This window comes from Colletotrichum abscissum (assembly GCF_030869225.1).
Source record: "Colletotrichum abscissum strain IMI 504890 chromosome Unknown Scaffold_18.1, whole genome shotgun sequence".
NCBI classification, from domain to species: Eukaryota; Fungi; Ascomycota; class Sordariomycetes; order Glomerellales; family Glomerellaceae; genus Colletotrichum; species Colletotrichum abscissum.
Window position 1 is genome coordinate 382,141 of NW_026850076.1, and position 25,711 is coordinate 407,851.

General features: G+C 48.4%; 9 protein-coding genes across 9 annotated transcripts; 2 read left to right on the forward strand and 7 right to left on the reverse strand.

The window, feature by feature from the left end:
• Positions 1-2,963: 2,963 nt before the first annotated feature.
• On the reverse strand, positions 2,964-3,953 carry CABS01_08119 (uncharacterized protein; the record flags this gene model as incomplete). Its single annotated transcript, XM_060541481.1, has 1 exon — positions 2,964-3,953. One exon carries the CDS (start codon positions 3,951-3,953, stop codon positions 2,964-2,966), a length of 990 nt encoding a protein of 329 aa, XP_060402285.1.
• A 1,901-nt stretch (positions 3,954-5,854) lies between these two features.
• Positions 5,855-6,277, reverse strand: CABS01_08120 (uncharacterized protein; the record flags this gene model as incomplete). Its single annotated transcript, XM_060541482.1, has 1 exon — positions 5,855-6,277. The coding sequence occupies one exon, from the start codon at positions 6,275-6,277 to the stop codon at positions 5,855-5,857; it is 423 nt and encodes a 140-aa protein (XP_060402286.1).
• A 1,223-nt stretch (positions 6,278-7,500) lies between these two features.
• On the forward strand, positions 7,501-8,313 carry CABS01_08121 (catalase; the record flags this gene model as incomplete). The annotated part of the gene is made up of 1 exon (XM_060541483.1): positions 7,501-8,313. The coding sequence occupies one exon, from the start codon at positions 7,501-7,503 to the stop codon at positions 8,311-8,313; it is 813 nt and encodes a 270-aa protein (XP_060402287.1).
• Positions 8,314-8,504: 191 nt separating this feature from the next.
• Positions 8,505-9,564, reverse strand: CABS01_08122 (2OG-Fe(II)oxygenase superfamily protein; the record flags this gene model as incomplete). The annotated part of the gene is made up of 2 exons (XM_060541484.1): positions 8,505-9,429; positions 9,548-9,564. The coding sequence occupies 2 exons, from the start codon at positions 9,562-9,564 to the stop codon at positions 8,505-8,507; spliced, it is 942 nt and encodes a 313-aa protein (XP_060402288.1).
• An 895-nt stretch (positions 9,565-10,459) lies between these two features.
• Positions 10,460-11,199, reverse strand: CABS01_08123 (uncharacterized protein; the record flags this gene model as incomplete). Its single annotated transcript, XM_060541485.1, has 2 exons — positions 10,460-11,043; positions 11,187-11,199. The coding sequence occupies 2 exons, from the start codon at positions 11,197-11,199 to the stop codon at positions 10,460-10,462; spliced, it is 597 nt and encodes a 198-aa protein (XP_060402289.1).
• A 2,010-nt stretch (positions 11,200-13,209) lies between these two features.
• Positions 13,210-14,124, reverse strand: CABS01_08124 (uncharacterized protein; the record flags this gene model as incomplete). The annotated part of the gene is made up of 1 exon (XM_060541486.1): positions 13,210-14,124. The coding sequence occupies one exon, from the start codon at positions 14,122-14,124 to the stop codon at positions 13,210-13,212; it is 915 nt and encodes a 304-aa protein (XP_060402290.1).
• A 2,394-nt stretch (positions 14,125-16,518) lies between these two features.
• CABS01_08125 (cutinase) lies at positions 16,519-17,393 on the reverse strand (the record flags this gene model as incomplete). Its single annotated transcript, XM_060541487.1, has 4 exons — positions 16,519-16,707; positions 16,772-16,851; positions 16,905-16,995; positions 17,052-17,393. 4 exons carry the CDS (start codon positions 17,391-17,393, stop codon positions 16,519-16,521), a joined length of 702 nt encoding a protein of 233 aa, XP_060402291.1.
• Positions 17,394-20,225: 2,832 nt separating this feature from the next.
• CABS01_08126 (PAF-acetylhydrolase family member) lies at positions 20,226-21,887 on the forward strand (the record flags this gene model as incomplete). Its single annotated transcript, XM_060541488.1, has 1 exon — positions 20,226-21,887. One exon carries the CDS (start codon positions 20,226-20,228, stop codon positions 21,885-21,887), a length of 1,662 nt encoding a protein of 553 aa, XP_060402292.1.
• Positions 21,888-22,268: 381 nt separating this feature from the next.
• Positions 22,269-22,634, reverse strand: CABS01_08127 (uncharacterized protein; the record flags this gene model as incomplete). The annotated part of the gene is made up of 1 exon (XM_060541489.1): positions 22,269-22,634. One exon carries the CDS (start codon positions 22,632-22,634, stop codon positions 22,269-22,271), a length of 366 nt encoding a protein of 121 aa, XP_060402293.1.
• Between the last annotated feature and the right edge of the window lie 3,077 nt (positions 22,635-25,711).

The window sequence follows — 25,711 nt, forward strand, 5'->3', positions numbered from 1 at the left end:
TCTTAATAACTTATATAATAAACTAAAAAATATTATTAAACTATTTTATAATAGGCTAGGTAAGTTATTAAGATTTATTAAAAAAAAGAGAGAGATTAAGTTCTAATAATATTTAGAAGAGGGTAGTATACTAAGTAGTTTATATCCTTTTTAAAAAATAGCGCGTAAAGTAAAGTATAAGCTATTTAAACTTTTTATTAAAAAGGAGAGGATTGCGTATTAATAAGAATTAGGGAATAGTAAAAAGCTAAAGAATATTAGTTTTATTAAGGAATTTTTAATTAAAATAGAGGGTTAGTTCTATTTTAATATATTAGTATAAATAGTAAAATAATAGTCGCGTTTTTTATAATAGCTTAGGTAAGATATTATTTATTAAGTTACTATATATAAAGGATCGCTAACTTTATAAAACTAGCTAATATTAATATAGCTTTTATTTAAAATAAGAAACGATAGTATATTATTATTATTAGAGCGTTAGCGTTTTATAAAATAGCTTTAATTATTTAGGTTATTAAATTAAGCTCGGTAATATAGGCTTAGTATATAAGCTATTAAAAGAGCTATTTTATATTATATAAACTAATATAGCCTTAAAAAAAAGAGGACGTAAAATACGTTAAGTTAATAATAGTTTCGTAATAAAGCTCCTTTAAAGTATAATTATATAAAAGAGATTATAAAAAGGGATAAGTATTTTAAAAAAAAGTAGTAGAATCTAAGTATATTAATAATAAATTTTTAAACTAATTAAAAATAGAGAATATTATACGTCCTTAAGAGCTATGCGTCCGTATTAATTCGTTATACGTCCCTATTAATTCTTATTAAAAATAGCTTCAAAATTACTTATATATTAATAAAAAATATCTTAATAAATAGACTTATTAAAAACTTTTTACGAACTAAGTTCAAATATTTTTATATACTTCTTAACTTTTATAATATATAAAAAGTTATTATAAATAGCTAAAATAGTTAAAAATAATTAATTTAAGCTATGCTTAGAAAAATATAATACTTAAAAATAAATAATAAACGGAACTTAAAGTACGGCCTAGAGGTTTAAAATAAATAAAATAAAAACTTTTCTTAGCCTAAAGCCCTAAACTCCTAAAATAACCTTATTTTATAAGGTATATATATATAAAAATAAGACCCGGGTTTATACTTACTATTTAAACTCCTAGTTTATAAAGTACGTAATTACTAAGAATATAGCGTTATTAATAAAAAAGGTAAGTATGTACGTTAAGAACTACGTTTTATATATTTTAAAGTTTATAAAACTAAAAATAATAAGAATAATAAAGGGTATAAGAAATAAAACGATTATTAAGTTAATAACTTAGGGTATAAGAGCGGGTAGTACGATAAGAAGTTAGTTATAAACGACTATAATAAGTATAACTAATAATATAAATATATTTAATAAAGGGGGCTAGGGGTACTTAGAGAAAAAGCTATTTATTTAAAAGCGGATATAGTTCTCGTATATTTTAATATTATTATCTATTTAGTAAATAATATTATAGCGCTTAGTAATATTTTATTAAAACTATAATTAGGAATACGCATTTTAATAATAAAAAAGAATAATATATTTATAAAAGAGGGAGCGCTATTTATAATAGCTTTAGTAAGGGCCTAGGTTATTAATTATAAAACGATTAGTATATTAATATATTATATAGCCGAACGGCTATTAAAATAGCGCGTATACTAATTACTACTTTTTATAAAATAATAATTACTATTTTTATAATTAGTATACTAGAGGGCTACTTAAAAATAGGGTATATATTAAATATTTTATTCTTTAAGAGCTTCTTTTTTAAGCTTTTTAAAAACTAAGTATATATTAAATAAGTATAAAATAGTAAAAAGTACTATACTTATTACGGGGGGTATTTTTATTTCTTAACGTTCTTTTTTACTTTTTACTACTTTTTTAAAAAAAGCTAGCTTTATATTTTTTAAACTCTAAAATAATATTAAACATAAATTCCTAAAATAATAAATACATAATATACTTTTTTTATAAAGCTTATTATTTAAACTAATTTTATTTTTATTTTTAAACTCCGAGGGGGGGATAAATAAAAGCTTTTTAAAACTCTTATTATTACTATTTATTTTATTATTACCCTTATTATAATTATTAATAAGAGTTTTAAACTTAATAAAGTTCTTAATATCTCGATTAGTAACTTTAATATCCTCTTAACTAGAGAGAAAGAGCTTAGTAACCGGGCCTTAATAAGTAAATAAGAAGTTATAGAGGGGGGTAACGACTTAAAGAGGTTTATTAATATTATTACTTATTTAGACTTTTAATAAACTATATAATAAGTATATAAAAAGTATTATAAAAATTATATAAAACTTATTATTATTTCTAAATATATTAAATATTTATATTTAAAATAAAATTAATAAATAATTTAATAATATAGGTGCCCGCGCGTAGTAAATAGGAGTATTTATAATAATTACGAGAGGTTAAAAAAAAAATAATAGCTAAGTAATACTACGAGAATTTAAATATATATAAGGTAGCTAAGTAGCCTCGATTTTAGTAATTTATATACTAAAAATAATAAAATACGCACTATTCTAAGTTAGGATTCTATTTATTTTAAATAAAAGGATATATTTATAATAAACGTAGTTTAAAAAACGCATATCTCTTATACTTATTTTTTTTTATTTATATTTAACTAAATCGGGCTTTTATAAAAGTATTTAAAAATTCTATTTTAAGTATAATAGCTCTTTAATAATAATAATTAGGGAGTATATTACGTAATAAAGATAGTAACCGTATTTTACGAAGTACCCGTTATGTACTAAATTACGTATTTATTTTAAATATTATATATAAACCTTTTCTTTTTATCTATTTCTAATTTAATATATTAAGCTACTTTTACTATACTCCGTATGCCCATTGCTACGTGCTATAACTCGTGACAGAATGAGAGATCCCACCCAGCGCGGTAGTCCAAGTCTCCAACTCCCCACCCTTGGGAAGCTTCTCCAGCTCTAACTTCATGTCCCCGTAATCCTTGGAAAACAGATATACTTGGCGAAAGATAAGGGCATAAGCCAATTCGGTCAGTTTTCCTAGAGGCCCATTCGTCATTCTCCCACAAAAGACAGCGGGGATCCCCTGTTTGGAGGATCAATAAAGTTTGAAGACGCTCGAATGCTTTCAGGCCTTCACCATAATGGATGTCAATTTTGACATTGAGCAAACCAAGCAAAGAATATGCTGCGTCCTCTGTCTGTCGTACTGTTCTCCGAGAAGCCCATTTTAGAACAGAACGAGGAGAATATTGGAGCCATGACCGGTAGCTTTGGAGAGTGAACGTGCTGTCTTTGAGTTGATAAATAACGTTCTTTGGCAATGATGTTATACCCGAAATATCATCCACTGCCTGATAGTTTGACATGAACCATTTCCATTCCCGAGAGAAGAAGCGAATAGTACGAGGTGCAATGAGCTCCTGTAACGTCCAGCCTCTTTTGAACCATTGACAATCCCTGATCCTGCCAAGAAAAAGGAAGTGCTGATCTCTACCAAACGGAGACCTTTCGGGAACTTTGGTGTCCTCTAGGTATGCGAAACACATCTCAGAATTTTGATACCACTCAAACATAGAGTTGATGGCGAAATTGAGTTCATCGTAATTTGCCTTATCGATGCAAACAGTGTCTGCCCACGCCCATTCGTAGCCGCTCTCTCGACATTTGAGACAAAAGTTAACGATTTTGGCATAACCGTTCTTTCTCTTTGTCTCCGCGGTATGATTTGCAGAGCTGCAAAACTCTTGGAAGTGACATTCCTCGGCTTCGTCTCCCCAAACGTGAGAAAAAATAACGTATGGTGGGATAGAGTGGTCGGGAAACTCCTTGAGCTCAAGGGTGTTGGTGTTGATGAGGCGCATCTTCGCAACGATTGAAGCTCAGTGAGATGTTTTGTATAGGATTAAACGAGCCTGTAATTATGTTGCTCCGGCCTCAACTCAGCACATCAGTCTGAATTGCTAAGCCTTTGTCTCAATGTCGGGTGTCGATGCTGTTGGAAACTCTCGATTCTAGCAAGATGGCCCGCTGGTAGAAACATCCAGTCTGGTCTGTAAGCAGGGGTTCATTACCCAGTATATTGTACAATGTGATCTTGAAAATATTGGTAAACTTAACGTACCTCTCGTGTGCAGAATACTGAATCGTTCCAACTGACTCTTTCAACAGGCTTGAACAAGCATGGGATCTTTATGCCAGTGTCAGGCAAAGGCGCCGGCCGCCATGTGGGGAAGGCAAGGTTATAAGGAGTGACCGGGAAATCCTGCCTGAGATGAGATGCGAGGTGCCCAATAAGGCACAAGCATCGCGATCAGTCCTTTCTAAGCTTACTGGACCATGCCTAACTCCTCTTCGCAACTCATTGGCACAACAATCCGTGCGCGTGATGAAGGATGGCAGATGCAGCACTTTGTCAGGTCCTATCCATTGGCATTGTACATCTGCGTGGCCTCACTTTTGTTGGCTGTACACTCCTTGGCCGGGCGACTGTGGGCGATGGTCAAATAGCGCTGCTGCGCCACTGCTTAGCTTCGTTGCGGGCGCCGATACAACGATACACGCAAGCGAAGCAATGAGCAAGCCCTGGATGGTCACTTCACTTTCCTTTCCTTGGCGTGTTGAGTTGCTGACCGTCCTCATTGCTAAGGCAGGCTGCACTTGTCAGATTGCTAGGGTGGTAGCTGTTGCGCCAAATAAGGTAGCAACCGGAAATGTGCGTCAGTGATAGAGACATGCCCTCTCTGAGATCGAAAGGTTTCATTCTGTACCACATACATCGAAATGGTTGATGTCATTGTCTGATTAAGGTAGTTGGGCGCATAGCGATTTTGACTTCTGCATGACTTCTCCCACTAATATTAACGGGGAGAGCACACATGCAGCCATTCCACGGTCAGATACGAGATCATTCTTCCTTCATCTTTTTATGCGCGTCTGTGTTAAGCTCAAGGCAGATGCGCAGTCTTATGGCCACTCGAATCCCATGATTGCTTAGCCATATTTGGTGTACAGGTGTCCGATTTGACTGGAGGTGGACCCTCGAGTTCTCCGATCCTCCGGTGTGAGACCTGGGCGCCGGTCGCGATGTGGGGCCAAGACCGGTCCGAACTGCGGGTAACCGCAAGGTGTCCGTCCCTCATGAAATTCTATTGAACATCTATTGTGAAAAGCCTGCCTGAATTTTTGAGATTAGTCTCACAACACCTTAGCTCACATCAATTCTACGATAATGTGCTCCTTCTTGAGCCATTGCTTCTTTGCGCCTCGTCACTCACTCACCCTTTGGAGTTCAGACCTTCCAAGCCCACTACTATGGTGCAAGTGTGTTGTGTTGTGACATCATACCACGTCTTGCACCTTGGACAAAGTTTTCCATCAATTTCCTTTGCACGCGAGAGCTACTGGGAGCACGGGCGATTTTCTCGTGAATTTTGTCGATGTCAAAATTACTACTTTCAAGCCGATTGAACGATGCACACGCGGTCGCTCGCGCACACGCCTTGCTATTAAAACGCCTTGAGGGGAGGAGCAGCGACCACTACCATTAGTGTGGATATACACATACAACAGAGAGTGAACAATTTGCGATCTTTCGAGTCAAGAATAATGCCATTTGAGAAAATCATCATCATATCAGAACAATCGCGCCTGCGAACCATGCCGCTACTCATACAAAAACGCCTAGCCAATCCCACCTCCGTCGATGTCATGCACTATCCCTCGGCTGTGAATCTTTGCATCAACTAGTCCCACATTCGCCCTTTCAAACAGTGCTCATGTGGTGGCAGCAGCAAGTCCAATCGCCACCGGGCTCCTGCTTCCAAACACTATTGCAAATTCCCTCCGTCGCGACAAGCTTCTTCCCCTCCTGGCGCCACGCGGTGACCCGGTACACCAAGCTGGAGCTCATCATGTCAATCTCGACAAACTCGGGGTCGTCGTGCATGCGGTACGCCGTCCAAGGCTCCCAATCCTCCTCGAGGTACTCCTGGAGCGTCGGCTTGGATTTGGGCGAGAGGGGCTTCTGGCCCGGATGGGCGAGGACGGCCTCCTTGTCGAGATATCTTTTCAGGTGCTTTGTCTTGCTGTCGCACATTGCGCGCCAGAGGAGGGTTTCGGCTTCGATTGTGTCTTCCTTGTTGCGGGAGTAGATGGTTCCCGATCCCTTGTTCTCGTCGTCGGACATTGTGGTGGTGTTTTCGTGTGTTTCTTTTCTATGGTGTTTTCTGTGTATTCCAAGACTGTTTCAACTTTCTCGTGCGAGTATTGTACTGGTCTATCGCGGAGTTTTCAATGGTCAATGGTCAGAGTTCAGTAGAGTGAGGGGAACGGGAGCAAGTTAGAAAGTGCACCAGAGAGCTTTATGATGTCGCCCAGAGCTCTGTCCTCCCTAAGCAGCGGCATTGCGTGTGACGGAGTCGTCCAAAAACCGGAAATCCTGGGTTTGCTTGCGTTGCGTTGCGCGTCTGATTGGGCGGGCAGGGAAATGCTCCTGTGTTGGCGGGCTTGACGTCACACTCCGGTGATGCGCAGCGGCGAAGAGGGGCCACCAGCGGCTCATTGCGGGGGAGCATCAGCCGTGAGAGACAGGGGTTGGAACTTGGAAACAGGTTACTTCGACAAGGTCTAGACTCTCTTCTCTCCCTTCACACTCTCAGTCTCGGTGAGTGCTGGGAAAGGTTCGACAGGGCATGCGACCTCTGATGTAACGCGTGCACTGACGGGTCCGGGGGCAACCCGGCCGAGAAGGTTCATCCACACGTCGCGGTTTCGACGTCTTTGATGAGTTGAATGTTGCGCTAACTAGCGTTGTTGGGCGCGGAACGTCAACGTTGTAGTCGGCTCCGCCCGTCAGATCGTGGGCCACGAACAATAGCTTCGATCTATCGTTCAACGTCCCCATCGCGGCGTAAGGGCTAGACTGGCCTGTTTCTAAGGTCGCTTTCTAGTGTCGCAGAGCTTTTGAACTTACAACAGGTGAATAGCGAGCGACAGTGAGTGAGATTCACGTCCACTGGCTTCAGTGGGCTGGTTCATTTCATCATGTTTCATTCAGACTGATGGGCGCGCACCTCATGAGCTGCTCACTCAATCTCACCGAGCAGTCCATTTGTCAAGGCTCAAATGAGCTCCATGAACGCGGAGACTTGTCAAGAAATTTTCTTCCCATTTGCATCTTTTATCCTTCTCCTGACGATCTCAGCGTGGAACTCCTTCACTAGCTGTTATGTCAAGACATGATCTCAAAGCCGGGCGCTCGGGTCATTTGAGCTACTTAAGAAATGACGTCAAGACTCGCATTTTTGGACAGCAATTTGCGCCTTTGAGTGTGAATGCGCCAACGCAACTGAACACTCACTATGAGTACAAATGTCAAGTACCTAAATCGATTGAATTACACCACACACAATGGATGACTGGCAAGACGCAGCTTTTACATCAAGACATGTCCACAACAGGGCAAACAAGTCCAACAAAGGGGGCGGGCGAGGACGACGCGGTGGAGCCTTCGAGGTCAAGAGAGCATTTGGTAGATACGACATCAAGTGTCCGAGTGCGACCAAACTGAGAGGACAGAAATCAGAGGGAGGAAAGGGAAAATCTGCTGGTCCGTCAATGGATATCTTTCGGCTGTCGGAAGATGGCAGGGGGTTATTGGGACAGCTGAACCTGCCCGGGGTTCTCGATGCTAGCATCATTCTTACCGGAAGCAGAAAGGTTCTCGAAGACCTGATATCGCAGTTTGAAGGGAGCGACGAAGAGGCTGATATCTCCGACGACCCTAATGAGAAAGATGGCTCGGTCCCGAGACACCATGTTAGTGAGGATGAGACGAAGGCAGACAACGATCTAGGAACAGCAGGGGGCTATATCGACAAGGAAGGGGAGGAAGTCAACGAAGAATCGGAAGAAGAAGAAGAGAGCGAAGCTGAGGAGCAGAAGCGGTTCAAGAATTTCGAGAAGAACAGCTTTCGATCTCCCAAATTCTGGTTTCAATGGAACGGAGACGTCACGCCTACCACGACACCCTCGCTACATAACGCTACGCTACCAACACCTACCGGGGAGACTGGAAGAGGCTATATTGTGTTCTCTGGAAATGACTGCCGCTCTTTCAAGGGGACAATCAGCTGCGATTCTCTAGGCTGGAAGGATGTCTCAATCTCTGGGTGGAAGGAGGTGTCCATGAGCGAGAGGGACATAAGCTTTGTCTGGAAGTAATAAATCAACTCAAGGCCAGAAAGGATCTCTGATCATTTTGATGATAAAGGTTGGCGCGGCTTTGAGGTAAAACTCATTGATTTCGGAAGGTAATGATTTAGAGAGTGATCCGCGAGTCGTTTTGCCTTCAGGGGTCGACGCAATTACCGCCCTATCGAACTCCTTCCATTACCAGTCTCACTCTCCATTATTCAAGTCTTGACTTCATTCCCAGCCATCTTCGCCTGCAAAGCAGCGTACATCCTGTTCATGGCATTACGGTTGAACTCCTCCCCAGTTACCATCGGATACTTCTTCAGCGGGCCCTGTATGACAGCCTCCTTACACGGCTGGTTGAAGAAAGCCATGCTATATCTCTCCCCGTAGTAATCCCCCTCTTCGCAGGGCGCCTTGACTCGATGGTAAGTGCTCTTGAACCGGTCGTCGCTCCAACTCATGAGCAAGTCGCCGATATTACATATGATGACTCCGGGCTGGATCTCGACCTTTGTCCATTGGTCCCCCAGGGCATGCTCGCTGAAAGCCTCACGACCAGGACATATCTCGAGTCCTGATTGCCCTTCGCGTTGAAATAGCAGCGTCAGAAATCCCCAATCCGCATGGGCGCCTGCTCGATGATACACCTTTCCATCGTTGACGCGCGGAGTTTCAAAGTAATGCAGAAGTCGGAGCACAGACTGCGCGCCGGGGTGGGTGGCATCGTGGTACTTGATGAAGTAGTCGTCCTGGAAGCCAAGGCCCCGGGCCAGGCAGAGCATCAACCTTTCCGAGATGGCCTGCACACGATGCATGAAGGCCAGAGACTGTTCCTTAAAGCCGGGGAGAATCTCATCGCTGGCCCAGACGCCGTTCATGTTTTCCCCAAATTGGAGTTGATACGACTCCTTCTGGTCGGCTGCACCCGTGGACGGTCTGATCTGTGACAGCTTCTCCCAGCCGACGTTTCTGGGACTCCATGGGACGGTGGCCTTTTCTTCATCTGGTAGGGCGAAGAAAGACTCGGACACGGAGAACATCTCGTCGACTTCGGATTGGCTTAGGCCGTGGTCCTTGATGGAGAAGAAGCCGACGTTCTCAGCGGCGCCACATAGCTGAGAGGTGATTTCATCGATGCGGCTGTCGAAATTATGTAGTGAGATCTGTGATGGGAAAGATCTCTTTTTAGTTCTCTCGCACGACCAGTCATCAGAGCAGGGCACGAGGACACACCTCGGGGATTACCCGTTCGACGTACTTCGTCTTTTCTGCCATGGCGACTCGATTGGGCTCTCACAGTTAGCCTGGAATCTGGATATGTGCTAGAGAATGCATACACAACTCGAATGACGCAGCAAGCAGACCGATGGTTCATGAGCTTTGCGACGATCACGACGTTAAAGCACTCGACCATGTCCCTGGTGAACTTCGTCGTCTACACAACTCACTCATGCTCCTGGCAGTCGAGATAAGATGATGATGAGTGAGATGCGACCGCATGCACGTCCCGCCCTTCAGAAAGCTGGGATTGGTGGACGACGCAAGCTTATCTTTAGGACCAGTTGCCCCCAAATGAAGGTTGCAGCATATCTGGTGAAGGACGTGCGATACCTGGTAGCATATCAGCGGAGGCTACGGATACAGGTAGTAACTTCTCTACCCTGAGACACCAAGTGCATTCGTTGAGAAGCCTATCAAACCTGATCTTGGAACTGTAGTGCGGGGATGTTTTTACCGCAGTCGATGTTTACGAAGGCAGCATGCCCGAACACCATGTCATTGTTATAATACTGAGTTGTGAGAGGAAGTTGTGAGATCTGCGGTGGGGGCAGGCTTCAACGGGCTACAGTGGCCGGCCCCCCGCGCCCGGGGCACCTAAGCCACCCCGGCAGCTCCCTCTGCAGCCCCAACGTCCATTGGGCCCCATCACGACGACGCCGAGGATGGGCTGTTTTTGATATCTTTGGGTTCTCTGACAATAGTAGTAATGTGGCACAAGTCATTTGCCTTCATTCTCAATCAAATCTACCAAGTCCCGTAAGCTATTGAATTCTGTTCGAATAGATATCCCCTGCAGTGCTGCCCATGATGAAATCGTCATCCAAGCGCGTCCTCTCTGCGACAGCAATTCTAGCCGCGAGAACCCCAAGTGCCAGAACCTTGGACTCGCTCACAAGTCCTGACCCAACTTGTACAAAAGCGTAATCTTAAAAGACCCATCCTCGCTCCTCTCACCAGTCCTGAAAGCTGCAGCCTGCTCCGGCGTAATCCTCACCACCGCCGTCTCGCTCCCAAACTCCAGATTAGCGTGGTTGAAATCAATGTGCGTGCCCCGCACCAGAAGCCGCACGTTAATCTCAGAGTGCGCGGGCAGGGTGTACCGCGTACCGACCGAGACGGTGACCAGAACGGCGCCCGTAGTCTGCGTCTCGGCGCGGAGGGTGACTTGGTTGTCCGGGGTATCAAAGTACTGCGGGCGGGCCGTCGACGCGGGCGGGCGGAAGTCGAAGCGGTTCGGGACGTTGGGGAGGCCGCGGTTGAAGGGGTTGCAGAAGGGCCAGCACCAGCCGCCGCCTGAGGCGCGGGCGGCGACGGAGGTGTCTTCTGTGGCCGGGGTGCGGGCGGTTAGATCCGCGTTGACGGCGACCGGGGAGGCCGTGGCGAAGTTGGCCCCGAGAAGGACGATGAAGAGGGCGCAAAGACCTCGGAAGAACTTTGAGGATAACATTTTAGGTATTGATGAGTGCGGTGGGACTAGAGAACCGAGTTGCAGTACTAGATGTAGATCGATTGCCAGTGCAAGTGAATAGTGTCGACAACCAAAAGCAGCATGAAGTAGCCTGCTTTAAATATCCCAAATTCAACAACACATGCTCAGAGTCTCAGATGCCTCTCACGATGTTCGGCCATGCTTGTCAATGAGAGTGTGTAAGGTTAAACTGTATTAAAGCAGATCTCATAACGGACTTCTCCATACGAGAACTCAACCACCCGTTGTATAATAGTCTTCCGAGCTTGCGATGCATCAGGTAGTGAACTTTGAGAGCCATACGCTTCATTTGCTAACTTGGAATAGTGAAAAAGACTAGCGCACAAATGTATGGTCGCATGGCATTCGGTAAGAGCAATCTCTACTCACAGGGCATTCTCATGCCTGGGCGGCGCAATAGCTCTGGGCAGTGTGATTGCAAAGAGCAGATTCCGGTACAATGTATGATTAGCGCTATCCACGGCTATTACAACGTGACCTAAGCAAAAGACTCGGACTCACTCGGCTTCTCGAGTGATACCTCAATTGAACGAGCTATTCGCACTCGTACTCGTACTCAATCTTTGCAATTTCGAAGGGTTTCCTGTCAATTTGAGTTTGGCCCTAGCTTCGTTCGACATGGCCCCTGAGCGAACGCCGTAGTTCGGGCCCTGACGGACAAGCCGGGCGGGCGACGCAGGGAAAACTTTGAGGCCCCGGCCACACCCTCACCCGGCCCGGGTGGCAGCATCAGCCACAGCACGGAAGCAACCGGGCCACACCGGGCAGTCAGCCACAACTTTGAACGTCGTGACACGCAACACTCGACTCACCAAAAGGTAATTACGCACTTTCCAATGACTTCATTCTAAACATGAGTTTGTCAGCTACTCTCTTTCTCTTGATTCATGTCCGACTTCAGTTGTCACATTGGAAGAGTTAGATCATCTCGATTCTCTCGAAGGAAATAAGGAAGGTGTCAAATTACTTACTAACTAGACTTGATCATTGTTGATTAAGTTGAGTGAGAATGAAATCTTCAAGTTTGTTGTGACTGTAGGTAAGTCAGCCAACCAGAGAGGCTGTTAAGTTGCGAGAAAGTTGTTGGAGTCAACACTAGCGAGATGATTCATTTACGAGTTAGTCAGATGGGATACGAGTGAAAAGAGGAATGAGGGCAAGAACCTACCTTAGTCACATGCTGCTCAGCCAGGGGATCTTGCCCAAGAAGCAAGTACAGCCAGCCTGCCATATTAGCAACACAAAATCACAGCGGCATGAACAAAGAAGTGAGTAGCCTAAAAGTAAGTGTATCAACCAAAAGGGAGAAGAAACAACTTACTAATGTGTGCGTCTCCAGTCCCGAAGGACTTAGCAACCAATCCAATGAAGGAGAGGAAGTTCCCAGGCAATACCACGGGGAGGTTTGGAGTCCGACTTCATCGCCCAGAGGAGTAGTGATAGGCTCACCGGGGCCAAGGAGAAGAAGGTGGGGAGGAAAGTGATTTCACAATGGTGGCTCACTGAAGCCGTGGAGGAGAAAAGAGGGTGGGGAGAGAAGCGATTTCACGATGGTGGCTCGCTGGGGCCGAGGAGAGAAGAGAAGGTGGGGAGAAGAGTGATTTCACAATGGTGGCTCACTGGGGCCGGAGAGAGAAAAGAGGGTGGGGAGAGAAGCGATTTCATGATAGCGGCTCGCTGGGGCCAGGGAGAGAAAAGAGGGTGGGGAGAAAGGCGATTTTCCAAAGATGGCTCGCCGGGGCCTTGGAGGAAAGGGGGTGGGGAGAAGAGTGATTTCCCGAAGGTGGCTCACTGGGGCCTTGGAGGAAAGGGGGAGGGGAGAAAGGCGATTTCGCGATGGTGGCTCGCCGGGGCCAGGGAGGTAAAATAATCGCCTACACGCAAGCGATAAAAAGTCTACCAATTCGCCTGAAACCAAAAACAACATCGGAGAGAAGAGAGAAGGGGGGAGAGAGAGAAGAGAGAAAGAAAAGCAAAAACAAAACAGAAAAGAAAACGGAAGCGGAGCGTAAGAATGAAGATCTCAAACCAAGACAAAGGAAACGGGATTTTTTTTTTCTCTTTAGGCTTTTCAAGTTTTTTTGGGCTTTTGTGTAAGTGCAAGAAGAAAACAAAGTACAGAAAGAAAAACAAGAGAGGGAAACAAGTACTCAGAGAGTGATGGGGTTGCGGCGAGAACCGCCCCGAGAGCGACGATTGCGTGGCTGAGAAGGGGGAGCGGGAGCGGAAGCCTGGGGCAAGGGACGAGAGAACGGATTCACAGCAACAGGCGTAAAGGGATTGCGGTTAACAGACTGAGCAGCCCTCGGGCCCTGATTGCCATTCGGTCTAGACCCGCGAGGCTGACCTCGAGCGGGCTGGGGATTAGACCGACGCTGATCAGGGGAAGAGTTCCGAGGGCCACGGGGAGGAGTCTGACCATTGCCCTGAGCCTGATGCTGCTTCACCTGAGCTCTGCCCTGACCCCGGCCACGGCGCTTGCGAATACCTTCAGGCTTGGCCTTGAAAGGATTCACAGGCGCCGGAGAAGAAGAGGAGGGGCCACGGGGGATATCGCCACTCTTGGAGCGGTTCTTGGGGGAAGAAGAGAAGAGAGAGAGGTTGGAGTACTTGCGGTAGAGGGGATGATTCTGGCGGAAGTGATTGCCAGAGGGAGAGCACTTGCTCTTCTTGCACTTAGCCCAAGCGACTCGAGCAGCCATAAGAGAGAGGGGGTGAATAGGGGCGGCTACCTGCTTGGTAAGAGCAGGGGGGAGAGGGCCAGCGCCTATAGCAAAGGAGGAGAAGCCTTGGATGAGATCTTCGGTTGGATCAGAGTCGGTGTGAGAGCCAACCTGAGAGCCAACCGGCTGAGGAGAAGAAGAAGAAGAGAGAGAGGAGGGAGCTCCAAAGGCAGGGGGGAGAAGCCTGCCTTTGGAGGTAGAAGGAAGGAAGGGATTTCCAAAGACAGGTGGGATAGGTCTGCCTTCGGAGGGAGTGAAAGAAGAAGAAGAACCGAAGGATGAAGTGGGGGGAGAATCCAACTCCATCTCGACGGGGAAAGAAACTTGAGAAGAGGAAGACATTGTGATGTTGTTTTTGGTTTCTTGCGAACTGACTGAATGAAAAACTTACAGTTGGTAGACTTACTCTTGCGTGTAGACGATTGTGAGTGAGATGAAAGATGACAGAATTGAACAGCAGGGAAGGGGGAGATGGGCTCCTCTATATACTTTGCTGAGCACGCGATCCGTAGAGGTCTCTACTTCACCCGATTTCATCAACCCTATTAGGGCTTGGAAGAACAATGTCGAGTAAGTACCATGAGCGACAGATCACGACGCCAAACGCCAGGGGGCGTAGAGGTTTTAGACCGGACCAAAACTCGAGCGAAGTGTAAAAGTGAGAGACAGTGGGATTCTCGGCCTGGCTTGACCAACTGTGGCACCAAATGGCTCAGGGACGGTAACATAGATAGCCTGGCATAGCAATGGATGGCACAATAGACTGGAGAATAGAAAATCGGCCTACGGAAACAGCAAACGCTAATCCCGGTTGCGAGAGAAGGTCACTATTGAGTCGAAGTCATCCTCTCCTAGCTCTATGATACCAGCGAATTCACATAGTCGTCGTAGCTTGTGCCAGAGATTTGGAATGAGAAACACCTAGCAAGTATCCAGGAACACCGACAAGATTGACACATTTCTGTAGCAAGACGCCACGAAGATGGAGACATGGCGGCAGTCTACGTACCTTGTTATCGAAGAAAGTAGATTGGCGGTAGTCAAGGTTAGAGCGGACCATTAACGCCTGCATGGCTGATTATTTTAACCTTAAAAGCACCCGTCGGGCCATCCCGCTACCAAGGTATGCTCCCAAATGCCTGGGTTCCCAATCACTTTGATTCCCGGTACTTGGGTTCCCGAGTGCTTGGAACGCCTGTGAGGGACTTACCGCGATATGAATTGACGTTGACTGTCCGCAATTGGCACTCTTTCCGACATCAATCCATCTCCATGGCCGTGGGGAAGAAAGAGTGGATTGCTTAAAACAGGGGGAACAAGAGGATTGCCCGAAGTTGAACTCTAGAGAGACCATACCATGACTCGATTAACCGAGCAAACTCTACCTATCTTGCACCATATAACAACGCTTCGTCACGGAGTATTCTTGCCGGGATAGTCATGAGGTAGACACTCAAGGTAAGTAAGGTTACTGCCAAGGTTAGGGGGGGAGGGGGCGTTGGTACCTGCATGAGCGTCCAAGTGGTACCCGTCGAGCCATCCCGCTACCAGGTTGATTTCCTCCGGCTGATTGGGACGCCTGTTAGAGAATCTCCACACCATAAAAGGGCGTTTGTTTCCCGCGACTGATTGTTTTTGAAACCAGAGTCGACATCCACGTTCATCCCGAAGGAGGAATAATAAAGGAAGACATTGTGAATGTACACTTGATCTTCAGGGGAAATGACACCACGGCTGGCCTATCCAGTCAATCAAACACCACCTACTTGCGTCTTGCTCTAGATACCCCTATTTTGTCACGGAGTATTCTTGCTAGAATATGCAGTCACGGGAGAGGTTAACCGATGGATCAGCTCGAATAAAGTCGTCAATCTCCTACCACAGTACCTATTGCCCGTGTACTATTTTCCGCCGACGATGACATAATTTGCGAGGTCAGCCAATCCATTGAATGTAAAAAGGCATCAATTCACACGCCGCTGATTTTCAATAACGCTAATCCCTTCTTAAATTTTTCATTGGTTACGTCAGGAAGAATATATACGCCAAAAATATAATATAAAATGGGATAATATTTGATTCGTTGCTGCCCCTTATACAGAGTACGTACCTATCTACTGATGCCATTCTGTACTTAACAGGATAACTACTAAGGTTTGAGAATCTACCGGTATGTCAAGCCCATTGTGAGGATATGGGGTACTTTTGACATGCAGTGGACCACCCAAATCTCAATCACGGCTTTCCTGACAAGCTAGAAGGGCTTTTTGCCCGTCAAAAGTACTGATCTAGCCTCCGTGCCTTTTCTCCAGACATGCGTGTTCCTTAGCAGTCCCACAGAAGTTTGACCATTTCGCCATGCCCTTTGCGAGATACTGATTACGCTTTCCAGCCTCGACCAAAAGTCTTCACGTTGAAGATAGGCCATAGGCTCATAGTGGACAACCGTTGGTCATGATGAGTCTTTGATTGGTCGAAAGACACGTGGGTGAATATCGATCTTCGTGACAAGGGTACGTGTTAAGACCAAACATGTATTTGAACGCTAACTATGCTTCAACTTATTCATATGTAACAACATGAAAGACCAAGGTATTTACCGGTGCCAAGCTCATGAAGAAATCATGGCAAAGATCCCCTTCACAAGATCAGTAAACCAACAATCTGTGCCAGCAGAGTCATGTACAGTAAAAAGCGCAGGCTGACAGACTGGCTCGCCCCCGTGCCTTCTCCCAGTCATGCCGCAGCGCCGCCGCCGACCTTGGACATGATGAACTTTGTGGCTGCGTCCCCATCCGACTGGACGTAACTCAGGTGAACCTGGATGTTGGCCCCGCTGTCGCAGAACGGGTCGCCGCTGTTGCAGAAGGAGGCCATTTTGCTCGAGACGGCGTCGCACCCGGCAGTCTTGGTTCTTGGAAAGATCTAGAAGGCGAATTGGTCAGCAAAGTCTGTCCTGGCCGGAGAGGTTCTTCGTCGTCTTGCTTACGCCGTTCTTCTGGCTCGTTCCCTGATCGAAGGGCTGCCCGGTCACGTGGCTTGGGTCGCCCATGAGGACGACGGCGGCAACTAAGTTCATGTCAGTGCCTGGTAAAGATCTCTCGATATCACCCGGAACGTACTTTTATCCGTAACGTCAGTAGCCTGGGGCTCTGTTGATGCGAACCCGGTCTCGCTTGTGCCGCAAAGGACATCGGCAGTGACATGCGCTCCCTTCATTGTCTGTAAGTCTTCCTGTCTCTTTCTGGTCACGATGAGCAACCACTTACTTGCGAGTATCCCATGAGAACCATTTTCGTCTGGGGGCATGCCTTGGCGTAGTCCTGGACCAGCTTCGTCATCGCCGTGACGCCAGCCTTCTGCGACGGCTGGTAGGGGTTGAGCAGCGCAGGATAGTCGACCGGGACAATATCGGATCCCGGAATCTGCGACTGGATGCTATTCGCGATGGCACCAATGACTCCCGTGCCCGGCTGCTCGGTGCTGGCCCGGGCCACAATCATGTGCACGCCCGTCGCACAGCCCGTCGCGTTCGTCTGTCGTGAATAGACCTCGCTCCTGCCCTGCAGGGCGCCCAGAAAACCTAAAGCGACGACGGGCGAATAGACCATGTTTGCGGAATTGAAATAAGCGCTCTGCACTAGTGATTTTGACAGGAAAGGTTGTTCGTTGGGCAGATGCTACGCTGGCGTTGAGTTACTCTGAATACTTCTATCAAAGGAAAAGATAACATGGGACGAGGGGACGCTGCGCTACTTATATGTTGAGTTGCGATGGCAGACGTCAGTCCGAAAGCTGAGTCGATATCGACCACCGTTTTCCGTCCATCGCGGCAATCGAACCAGCCGAGGCTGCTATGGATCAACTTCAGCTCATTTGTGACAGAGAATGCAAGGAGCGTGGCTAGAAAACAGTCGAGTTGGCTACAGGACGTTGAAAGTCGCGAGGGTCCCCCATCAAAGAGTCGCCTCCGACCTGGCGGGGCCAAGACTGGGGTTGCTGGACCATCCCAAGATGGAATCAAAAGCGAATTCCCAAACAAGCTATCGGGTTCTCGGCCGATTCAACGTTGAGTGGTGGACCACATGGTCTCAGCATGGTGTGTTTCACCTTGAGCCGCCAATCATGGGTCAGAACTCGCATTTCGAGACTCTCGATTCGGTTGGCGGTGGGAGAAGTCTGTTGTTGTAAAAACGCTGCAAAACGAATTGCGGATGATCGGCTCCATGGTTTGCGATCTAGGGTAAGGTAGGCACGGTACATCGCGGGTCTTCGCAGGGGGGCTGTGGTGAGCAATGGAGCAAAGGTGAGAGATGCGACTGGTCGGCGCGGTTATGATGCACGTCATGGGTTATTTAATGGAGTCTTTAGGAAAACGAACGACGCCGGGGTAGTTCCAGATCCTTCATCCCGGAATCCGTTCGATGTTCTGTAGAGACAAATGCGATTGGCTAGATTCTGTAATCTGCGCGGCAGCGCGGCAGCGTACATGGCGTTCATCCCAGCTATTTGAGTAAACATTCTCCAGCAATCCCTTCGTAGGCCCTGATTATTCTTTCTAGCTCATGTACAGAATCTTGTTGTCAACAGTGGCTAAGCATCTTCATCGACCAGACATGTCCACACATGCAGCTATGCCCGGTCGGCCGCGAGGGTTCTACGAGAACTTCTGGGACCAACCTCTAGCCTTGCTAGCTTGGATTGATTTGAACAACCGGCCGACTGGGTCACAATTCATGCCGCGGCAGCAAAGCTTGCCTCGGTCTTCGAAGAGCTCTTCTATCTCGTAAGACCGCCAGGAAGGCGCTTGCCTGTCTTGGATTCTGTCGCGAAGTTTGTGATGCAGTCTAGTTGCATACCGCAGATGGGGTTTCGTGATCAATATAGCTGAGGCTTAGCCCGGAGAACAAGTCGGAAACGGTATCATACATGAGCTGGCGAGTCCTCCAAGCCAACGATGACACCAAATTACTTTCGGAAGTGCTCGATGTGATGTGAGGACGTACATATTGCCGCCCGCTTGAGCTCAGACGATATCCTTTCATCGAAGTGAAATGAGCTTCATTCAGTGGTCTTCAAGACACAGTGGAGGTTACCTCTTGTAACTTTTAAAGAAAGAGTGAACACTAACGAGACCTTTTCCCTCACTTCTGCCGTGACTGATGCCTTGACTGCGTTTTAGTTGATCACTATCGCATAGGGTAGCAGTAAACTTACTGCTGAGAATCAGGCAACTCCCTAACATGCCTTAGCACCCCGATCCACTACGAGAAGAGGCAAACGAACTGATTTGCATTATGTTCCCTTGTTCAAGTGGAGATCTCCCCTGTTCCGTATAGGAGCTTTGACAGGCAGGCTTTTTGCAGGAGGCAGCCCGACGACCAAGACAAATCACAGAAGAGCCTTCGGTCATGGCGTTTCTTGCCCGACTCCACCTTGAGCCATGCCATGAAACCATCCGCTGTGCCCCGGCGAGCTGGAGCAAAGCACGTCCACGGTTCAGCTCCATCGCGACTTCGACTAAGACTCACTTGCGACAGAGTAGAGGAACTCTATTAGAGTATTTTCGTGGGGCGTGTCTCTTTGGTTTTGGCTGGTACTGACGCCGAACTCAAGAGAGCCGAGGCATCAGCTTGTCTTTCTTATGTCAATTGTGTATCAGGAATCGCGAAGAGACCGACCGGCGCTGGCTTCCTCATATCGAACCCATCGCCACAAACACTCACGGCTCTCGGTCAGTCGGATGATCGCCTCGAGCTCGAAGAAGCTGTAGACGTGGCATAAGGTCTTGCACACCGCGAGGCGGGAGAACGACCCGGACAATGATAATCCACGCAACCTACCTGAATATTAACTCATTCATCACTGAAGTTTAGAATCATTCAGTGTCGAAGCTGTAGCCACCAACTATCTACTCAACGATCCGGTGAATACCCATACTGGTGCACTACAGCAGTGCCTGTGGTTGCGACGTGATGTCTTCGTCCACTCACTGATAATAGCTTGGATATCAGCCTTCATCGCCTTTTTGAAAATGCTATGGACAATGTGAATCCTGGCTGTTATGACCGCATATGCCTAAAGGGGCTAAGCAGCCAGACACAGGCAGAGGTCTGGGTGGCAGGATTACCACATCTGTCCGTGATCGGTCGGTGAGTGAGCGCTCTTTTCTTAGAGTGGAAATTAAGCTCTGGCGATTAGATTGCGGAATCAATGAGCTGTTCATTAAATAAGTGTAATGAGCGTTTACTTGCTTGGACGTCTGCGCACGACAGCTGCCATCTCGTGGTGTCCGAACACCAAGAATGATGACGTAACACCGCAGCCGAACATCCCGCCGCAACTTCCGGCCCGCGCCAACTCCATCTCATCCTCTTCACGACAAATACAAGAACAACAGCGATCAACACAACTAGCCCGATCTATGAGAGCTCTCTCATGTAATGGCTTCACGCCAGTCCCTTCCTGCTTACAGAGACACCGATGTGGAACTCGACGCTCTAGCCGAAGTCCCGGGTCTTGAAGGTCCGGACTCTCCACTTCCGCTTCTACACGACAACGATGACAACTTCGGACGGCCGACTGGGACAAGGAGTTATCCTAGCGACATTATGGAAAACGCACCGAAATGGATGAAGAATGCACAGCCGTGGACTCGCTCCTTGCCGCAGGGAATATTCACGACCATACAACCCCGGCTTACAGTGGGATACGTGCTCTGGGGTCTCATCGGGCTGTATGTCTTATACTGTATCCTCATCCAGTCGCCTTTACTCGCATCCAGGCTACCAAACTACTCAGGGCCTTTTGAAGTTGGGGCAATAGACATCGAGGTTCCCGTCCGTACTCCTCGCAACACAAGCGACTCAGTTTTCGCCAGCAACGGCAAGCCGGCGTTCAACCTCGAGACAGTACTCTTCACTCTATATTACCCAGCCGAGAAGGGTGTTAGGGGAACAGGCCATCACTATTGGGTACCGAAACCCATCAGCCTCACAGCAGAGGGCTATGCAAGGGCCGCTCACTTCAACAACTTCATCTCGCGACCGATATTCACGTTCGCACTATGGGCTCTGGTGGGGAGCATCAAGATTCCTGCCCAGGTTGATGTACCACTTCTCCCTCAGACAAGCAGTAAAGGAAATGAGAAATTCCCCGTCGTGGCGTTGTCTCACGGTCTGGCCAGTTCCCGGGCAGATTACACGCACTACTGCGGTGAGCTCGCGAGCCGTGGAATTGTCGTTGCTGCTATCGAGCATCGCGACGGCAGCGGCCCTGGCTCGGTCGTTACAGCTACGGACGGCAAGAGCCGTAGGGTGATGTACCTCACCAAGAATGAACTCAGGGGCGGCAACGAGATGAAATCTGATGACTTGAAGTTTGAGCAGCTCGCCTTCCGACAGGCTGAGATTGAAGAGACGATAGCGGTGTTGCAGTCACTTCACGCCGGGAAGGGGTCAAAGATATTCGCAAACAATGCCCGCAAAGAAGGCCGCGGCCTCGCGGACTGGGAAGATAGACTCGATTTCTCCCAGACAGTCATCGCAGGCCATTCCTTTGGCGCAACGGGGGCGCTACAGGCTCTCAAAGGGGCAACATCAGACGAGAATCCGGCTGTGGGAGGTATCGCTCTCGACCCAGGGAAGAGCAGCGGACGACTCAACACCGATATCGACGTGCCCGTCCTCATCGTCCACTCCGACTCTTGGTCCAAGACGAGCACACCCTTCTTCGGCCGTCCGCACTTTGACACGGTCAGGGATATCGCGAGAGACGTACTGAAGCGCGTTGGCTCAAGTTGGTTCCTAACCAGTCTGAAGACGAGTCATCCCAGCGTTACCGATGCGCCGCTCATTGAGCCTTTGCTGCTTCGCTGGACTACGGGGGCTACGATTGATGTGCGACAAGGGTTACGGGAGTATGTGAGGGTGACTATGGAGTTTATGACATTTTTGAAAAACGGCACGAGAGACGGCGTCTTGTCGGAGGGGGTAACACATGAGGAGTATGGGAAGGATACGATGAGGGACGAAGAGAGGGCGAGAATATCCAAAGAGACGACGAAATACTGGCAGATTCACGTCGCGCCGCCTCGTGAAGTGTAATGAGAATGTCATCTCATAGTCGGATGAAGAAAATGGATGAGTTGTTACTATTTGAAATCTTGTCGATTACCGCCCGTGAAGTCTCGAGGAAACGACTGGGTCAGGATGTAAGACTGGTTCGCCTCATGTCTTTGCTACTCAGTCTGCTATTGGCCTCGAGTGATGATCTTCAATCCTCCAAAGTCACACTGCACAAGTCAGGCTGTCTTCCTCCCCCACTGGCCGTGAATGGGAACTCGAGATTAAATCTCACATCGAAAGACATCATCTCAGTCAAAAGTGCACATCAATTCAGATCTAGAACAGAAGACTGAACCACCCATTCTCGATCTCCCGGCATGTTCCGCATATTCGTCAGGCGACAGATGGGTGCCCAGCCTCTCAAGCCTCATGAGTCTTGGTTCGTTGCCGAACATCCCAAGCCAAGGCAAGCAGCGTCAATGCCGCGCTCCCACCCTCCCAACCGGAAACGATACCCCAGTCCTGTCGCCAGAACACGAAGGCGGACGTCAAGCGCATTGGGATGGTGGCGAGGAAGAAGGCGCGGTTGTCTTGGGCGGCTGCCAGGGTGTAGTAGATGCCCATTGCAATGGCGGCCAGAGCGTTGCCGTTGGCTGCGGGGAGAGCGGCGGCGGGGAGGTCTAGCGCCTTGAGGGAGTCGTGGGGACGGAGGAGGGAGTGGACTCCCGCTGCGAAGGAGGAGAGGCCGAAGACGAAGATTGTGAGGCGCGCTGTGTTTGGTGCCATTGTGCCGTCGAGACTACCACACTGCCGTGGGCTCCCCGGGGTCGAAAGAGGGTTGGTAATCGTGCTTATGTCCGGTCGTCGGATGAAATTGAGACTCTTGAGGAATCACATCTAGGGAGAAACTATGGTTCGACATGCTACGAGTCCACGAGAGGATGGACTGGAGTAGACTGGGTCGAACTCGCCCTCCCTTCGGGGCTCCCTTCGGGACGGGGACGACCCGAGCGGAGGGAGACGAACCTATGGAGTTTGTTCTTCGAGGGGGTCGCACTGGGGGTGGTGTCTTTGGGGGGACATGACGTGCGATATGTGGTTAGCTGGAAAGTCTAAAACCAATACGGACTGGGTCATCACTGTCGCTCCGCTAGGGAACCCCTGAACAGGACGTTGTGGCTTCACTGGATTGAGACATTCTGATTCCAGGTATCCGGAGGACCTTGAATTTTGGAAGTTTTGGGATATTGTGGCTTTTGAGGTGGCCTGATGCTCTTTTGAAGGGCCTTTCGACGTCAATGTTCAAGGCTAGGCTGTTGTGACCGCGAGGAGAGCGGGATGCCTTTGAGGATGGGATTTGTTTCGTTCTCTAATTTGCGGCAGGGTGACATGAGGCTTGGCGTGAACTCTGGAGCTTCAACTTTGTGTAACCGGGGATCAAATCCCAGGAATATGATTCGATGGCCCGATGGGTTGAGATTGGCAAGGCGAGCATCGCTGCATCAGATCATACTTTGGGGGAACTCATCCCGTCGGCAGCGTGGCTTGACCACCAGTAAACTTCGCTCTCGCGTCTGCTGGCGGGAAGGAAACGCCTCATCGCCGCCATGAATAAGCGGCCAATTCCGCAGATTAGATAAATGAGGCGGTGAAGGATGCGGCTGGCAAGCTACAAGAGACATAAAGGCCCAAGACATGCTCCAAGTCGAGCGACAGACGAATGAAAAAACGGCTGGGCGGGACGGTGAACCGCTTGAATGGGAAAGCATTGGTGAGACATGCGCAAGTAGCGGAAGCTGACGTGAATATCTACACAACTACTTGTCCACTATGAGTCTCTGAAGCGTGTGTGGTAGTGTAGGTATGTGGTGTGAGTAGGTCTGCAATGCAGTGCGGCATGCGGTCGTAGTACCGTACCGACTGTACCGCACCCGCGCAACCGCAGACGAGACCAGACTTGCAGTGGAGGTTTTCAGTCTCCCTGGGTTTGATGGGTCCGAGACACGGCCGGCCTGCTTGTAAACCAAGACATCGGGGGCCCGGTGCAGAAGTGAACGTCAAACGTCAGTGGCAGCATCGTCGGCGGCCTCTGGATGTTGGGTTTTCTGATAACTGACCATGCAGGGTTGGAGGAAATATGTGTGATGGCGTGGTGTTGTTGCTGCTCGCCGGTTCCAATAGAATGCAGGCAAAGTGAGGTGATGCATCTAGAGACCGGCTGGTCGAGAAGACGAAGCGAGGAGAGAAGATGTTGTCCGGTCTGTAGACTCGATACTACCTTAGACCATAGGTCGGACGAAACCGTCAGAGAAGAAGAGCCGCTTACCGAATTTCGACTTGCCCCAGCACCTCAATGGCACCCTTCAGACCTCAACTTGCCGAGCGAGCACCGAAAAGGGAGACCAACTACCATGCAGATCTTGAAATGGGGAAAAGCCAGGCGGATGGAAATGTGAGAAAGAGAATTCCTCCGAGTCCGTGCCCTAGAGCCAAAGTCAACTACCGGCACGTCCATGTCAGCTTACCTTTCTACATTCCCACCTCGCAACACATTCTTCCGTCCTCTTCGTTGTGGTGTCATTGATATCCAGCCTGAATATCACTACGACCCTTTTCTTGAGTCTCACGGCGTCATCTTCAACAGACGATGCCTTCTCTGGGCATTCCTCCGCGAGACTGGAACAAGGCCCAGGCTCTAGCATAACGGCAAAACGCCCGCCAGCAATCATCACCATGTCCGACATTCCGGTTAGACGTGCCGTGTGTCGACCACATCAACCACAGTCGGGCGATAGAGCAAGCGAGCAACCAAAAGCCGCGCAAGTGTCGACTTGGGTTCCCAGTCCAGCTGAATTGAAGACATCAGACATCCCGCGACGCATCTTCAAGCCCGGTCGTCCGATTTTCTGGTTCCTTACTCTTGTCTCCAGTCCGACGAGGCGGACTCCCTGTCAATGCTTCCCGTCTAACCGAACAGCAAGACTCCAACGATGGTGTGTGGTGTGTGGTCCTTCCCGCATCTTAACTTGAGACAGGTTGGGGGGCAGTAAGAGACAAGAAAAAACAACCAATGGATGCACAAGGCGTCCGGGATGAGATTGGAGAATCGATAGGTGGGCTCACTTCACCGAGTGTCGCCGGCCAGCTCGGTGTGGCTGGACCATCTTTTCTTCTTTGTCGATTCTCTCTTTCGGGGCGTGAAGCAGACGCTTGGTGGACGGGAGGATGGTCCTCGCCTCGGTCCTTGACGAATCGCAGCTTCGTCGCAAAATACCGTTCCCCCCAAAAAGACCATACCAACAAGGGGAAAATGAAAAAGCAAAGGGACCAAAGCTGGATTTTAAAGGACAAAGCCAAGACAGGATCGGGCCGCAGGTGGGCAGCGAGCCGCCGCCGCCGTCCCCTGCTGGTTGCGCTCTTTTAATCAACTGCTTGCTTGCTTGCTTGTTTGTGGTGGTTCCGTGTGTGTGCGGCGCATACATTACCAGATCTCGGGGTAGAGAGCCCGCTCCAGCCGGCCGGACCTTTTGGCGCAACTGGGAATGGCGTCGAACCGTTTGGTGTTGGCGCCGGTGCGGGTTCGTTTTTGCTTCTCTCCCGTCTGGTGTCTCTTGATGGGATAAAAGGGGGCACTTGGGGGCGGCTCGGACTGCAGAACGGCCCCCTCCCCCCCATAGGTTTGGCGATGCTGATACGATCCGATGTTAGTGTCATCGACGGCCGTTGGCATTATTGCCCGACTAGTGTAATGTGAGTACAAAGTCTCTTAGTCTAGTGTGTGTGTGTGTGTTACTATGTATACCTATCCGTAATAAAAAGAGCTGAGAGGAAGAGAGGGAAACAGAGAATGCGAAACTGAGAGA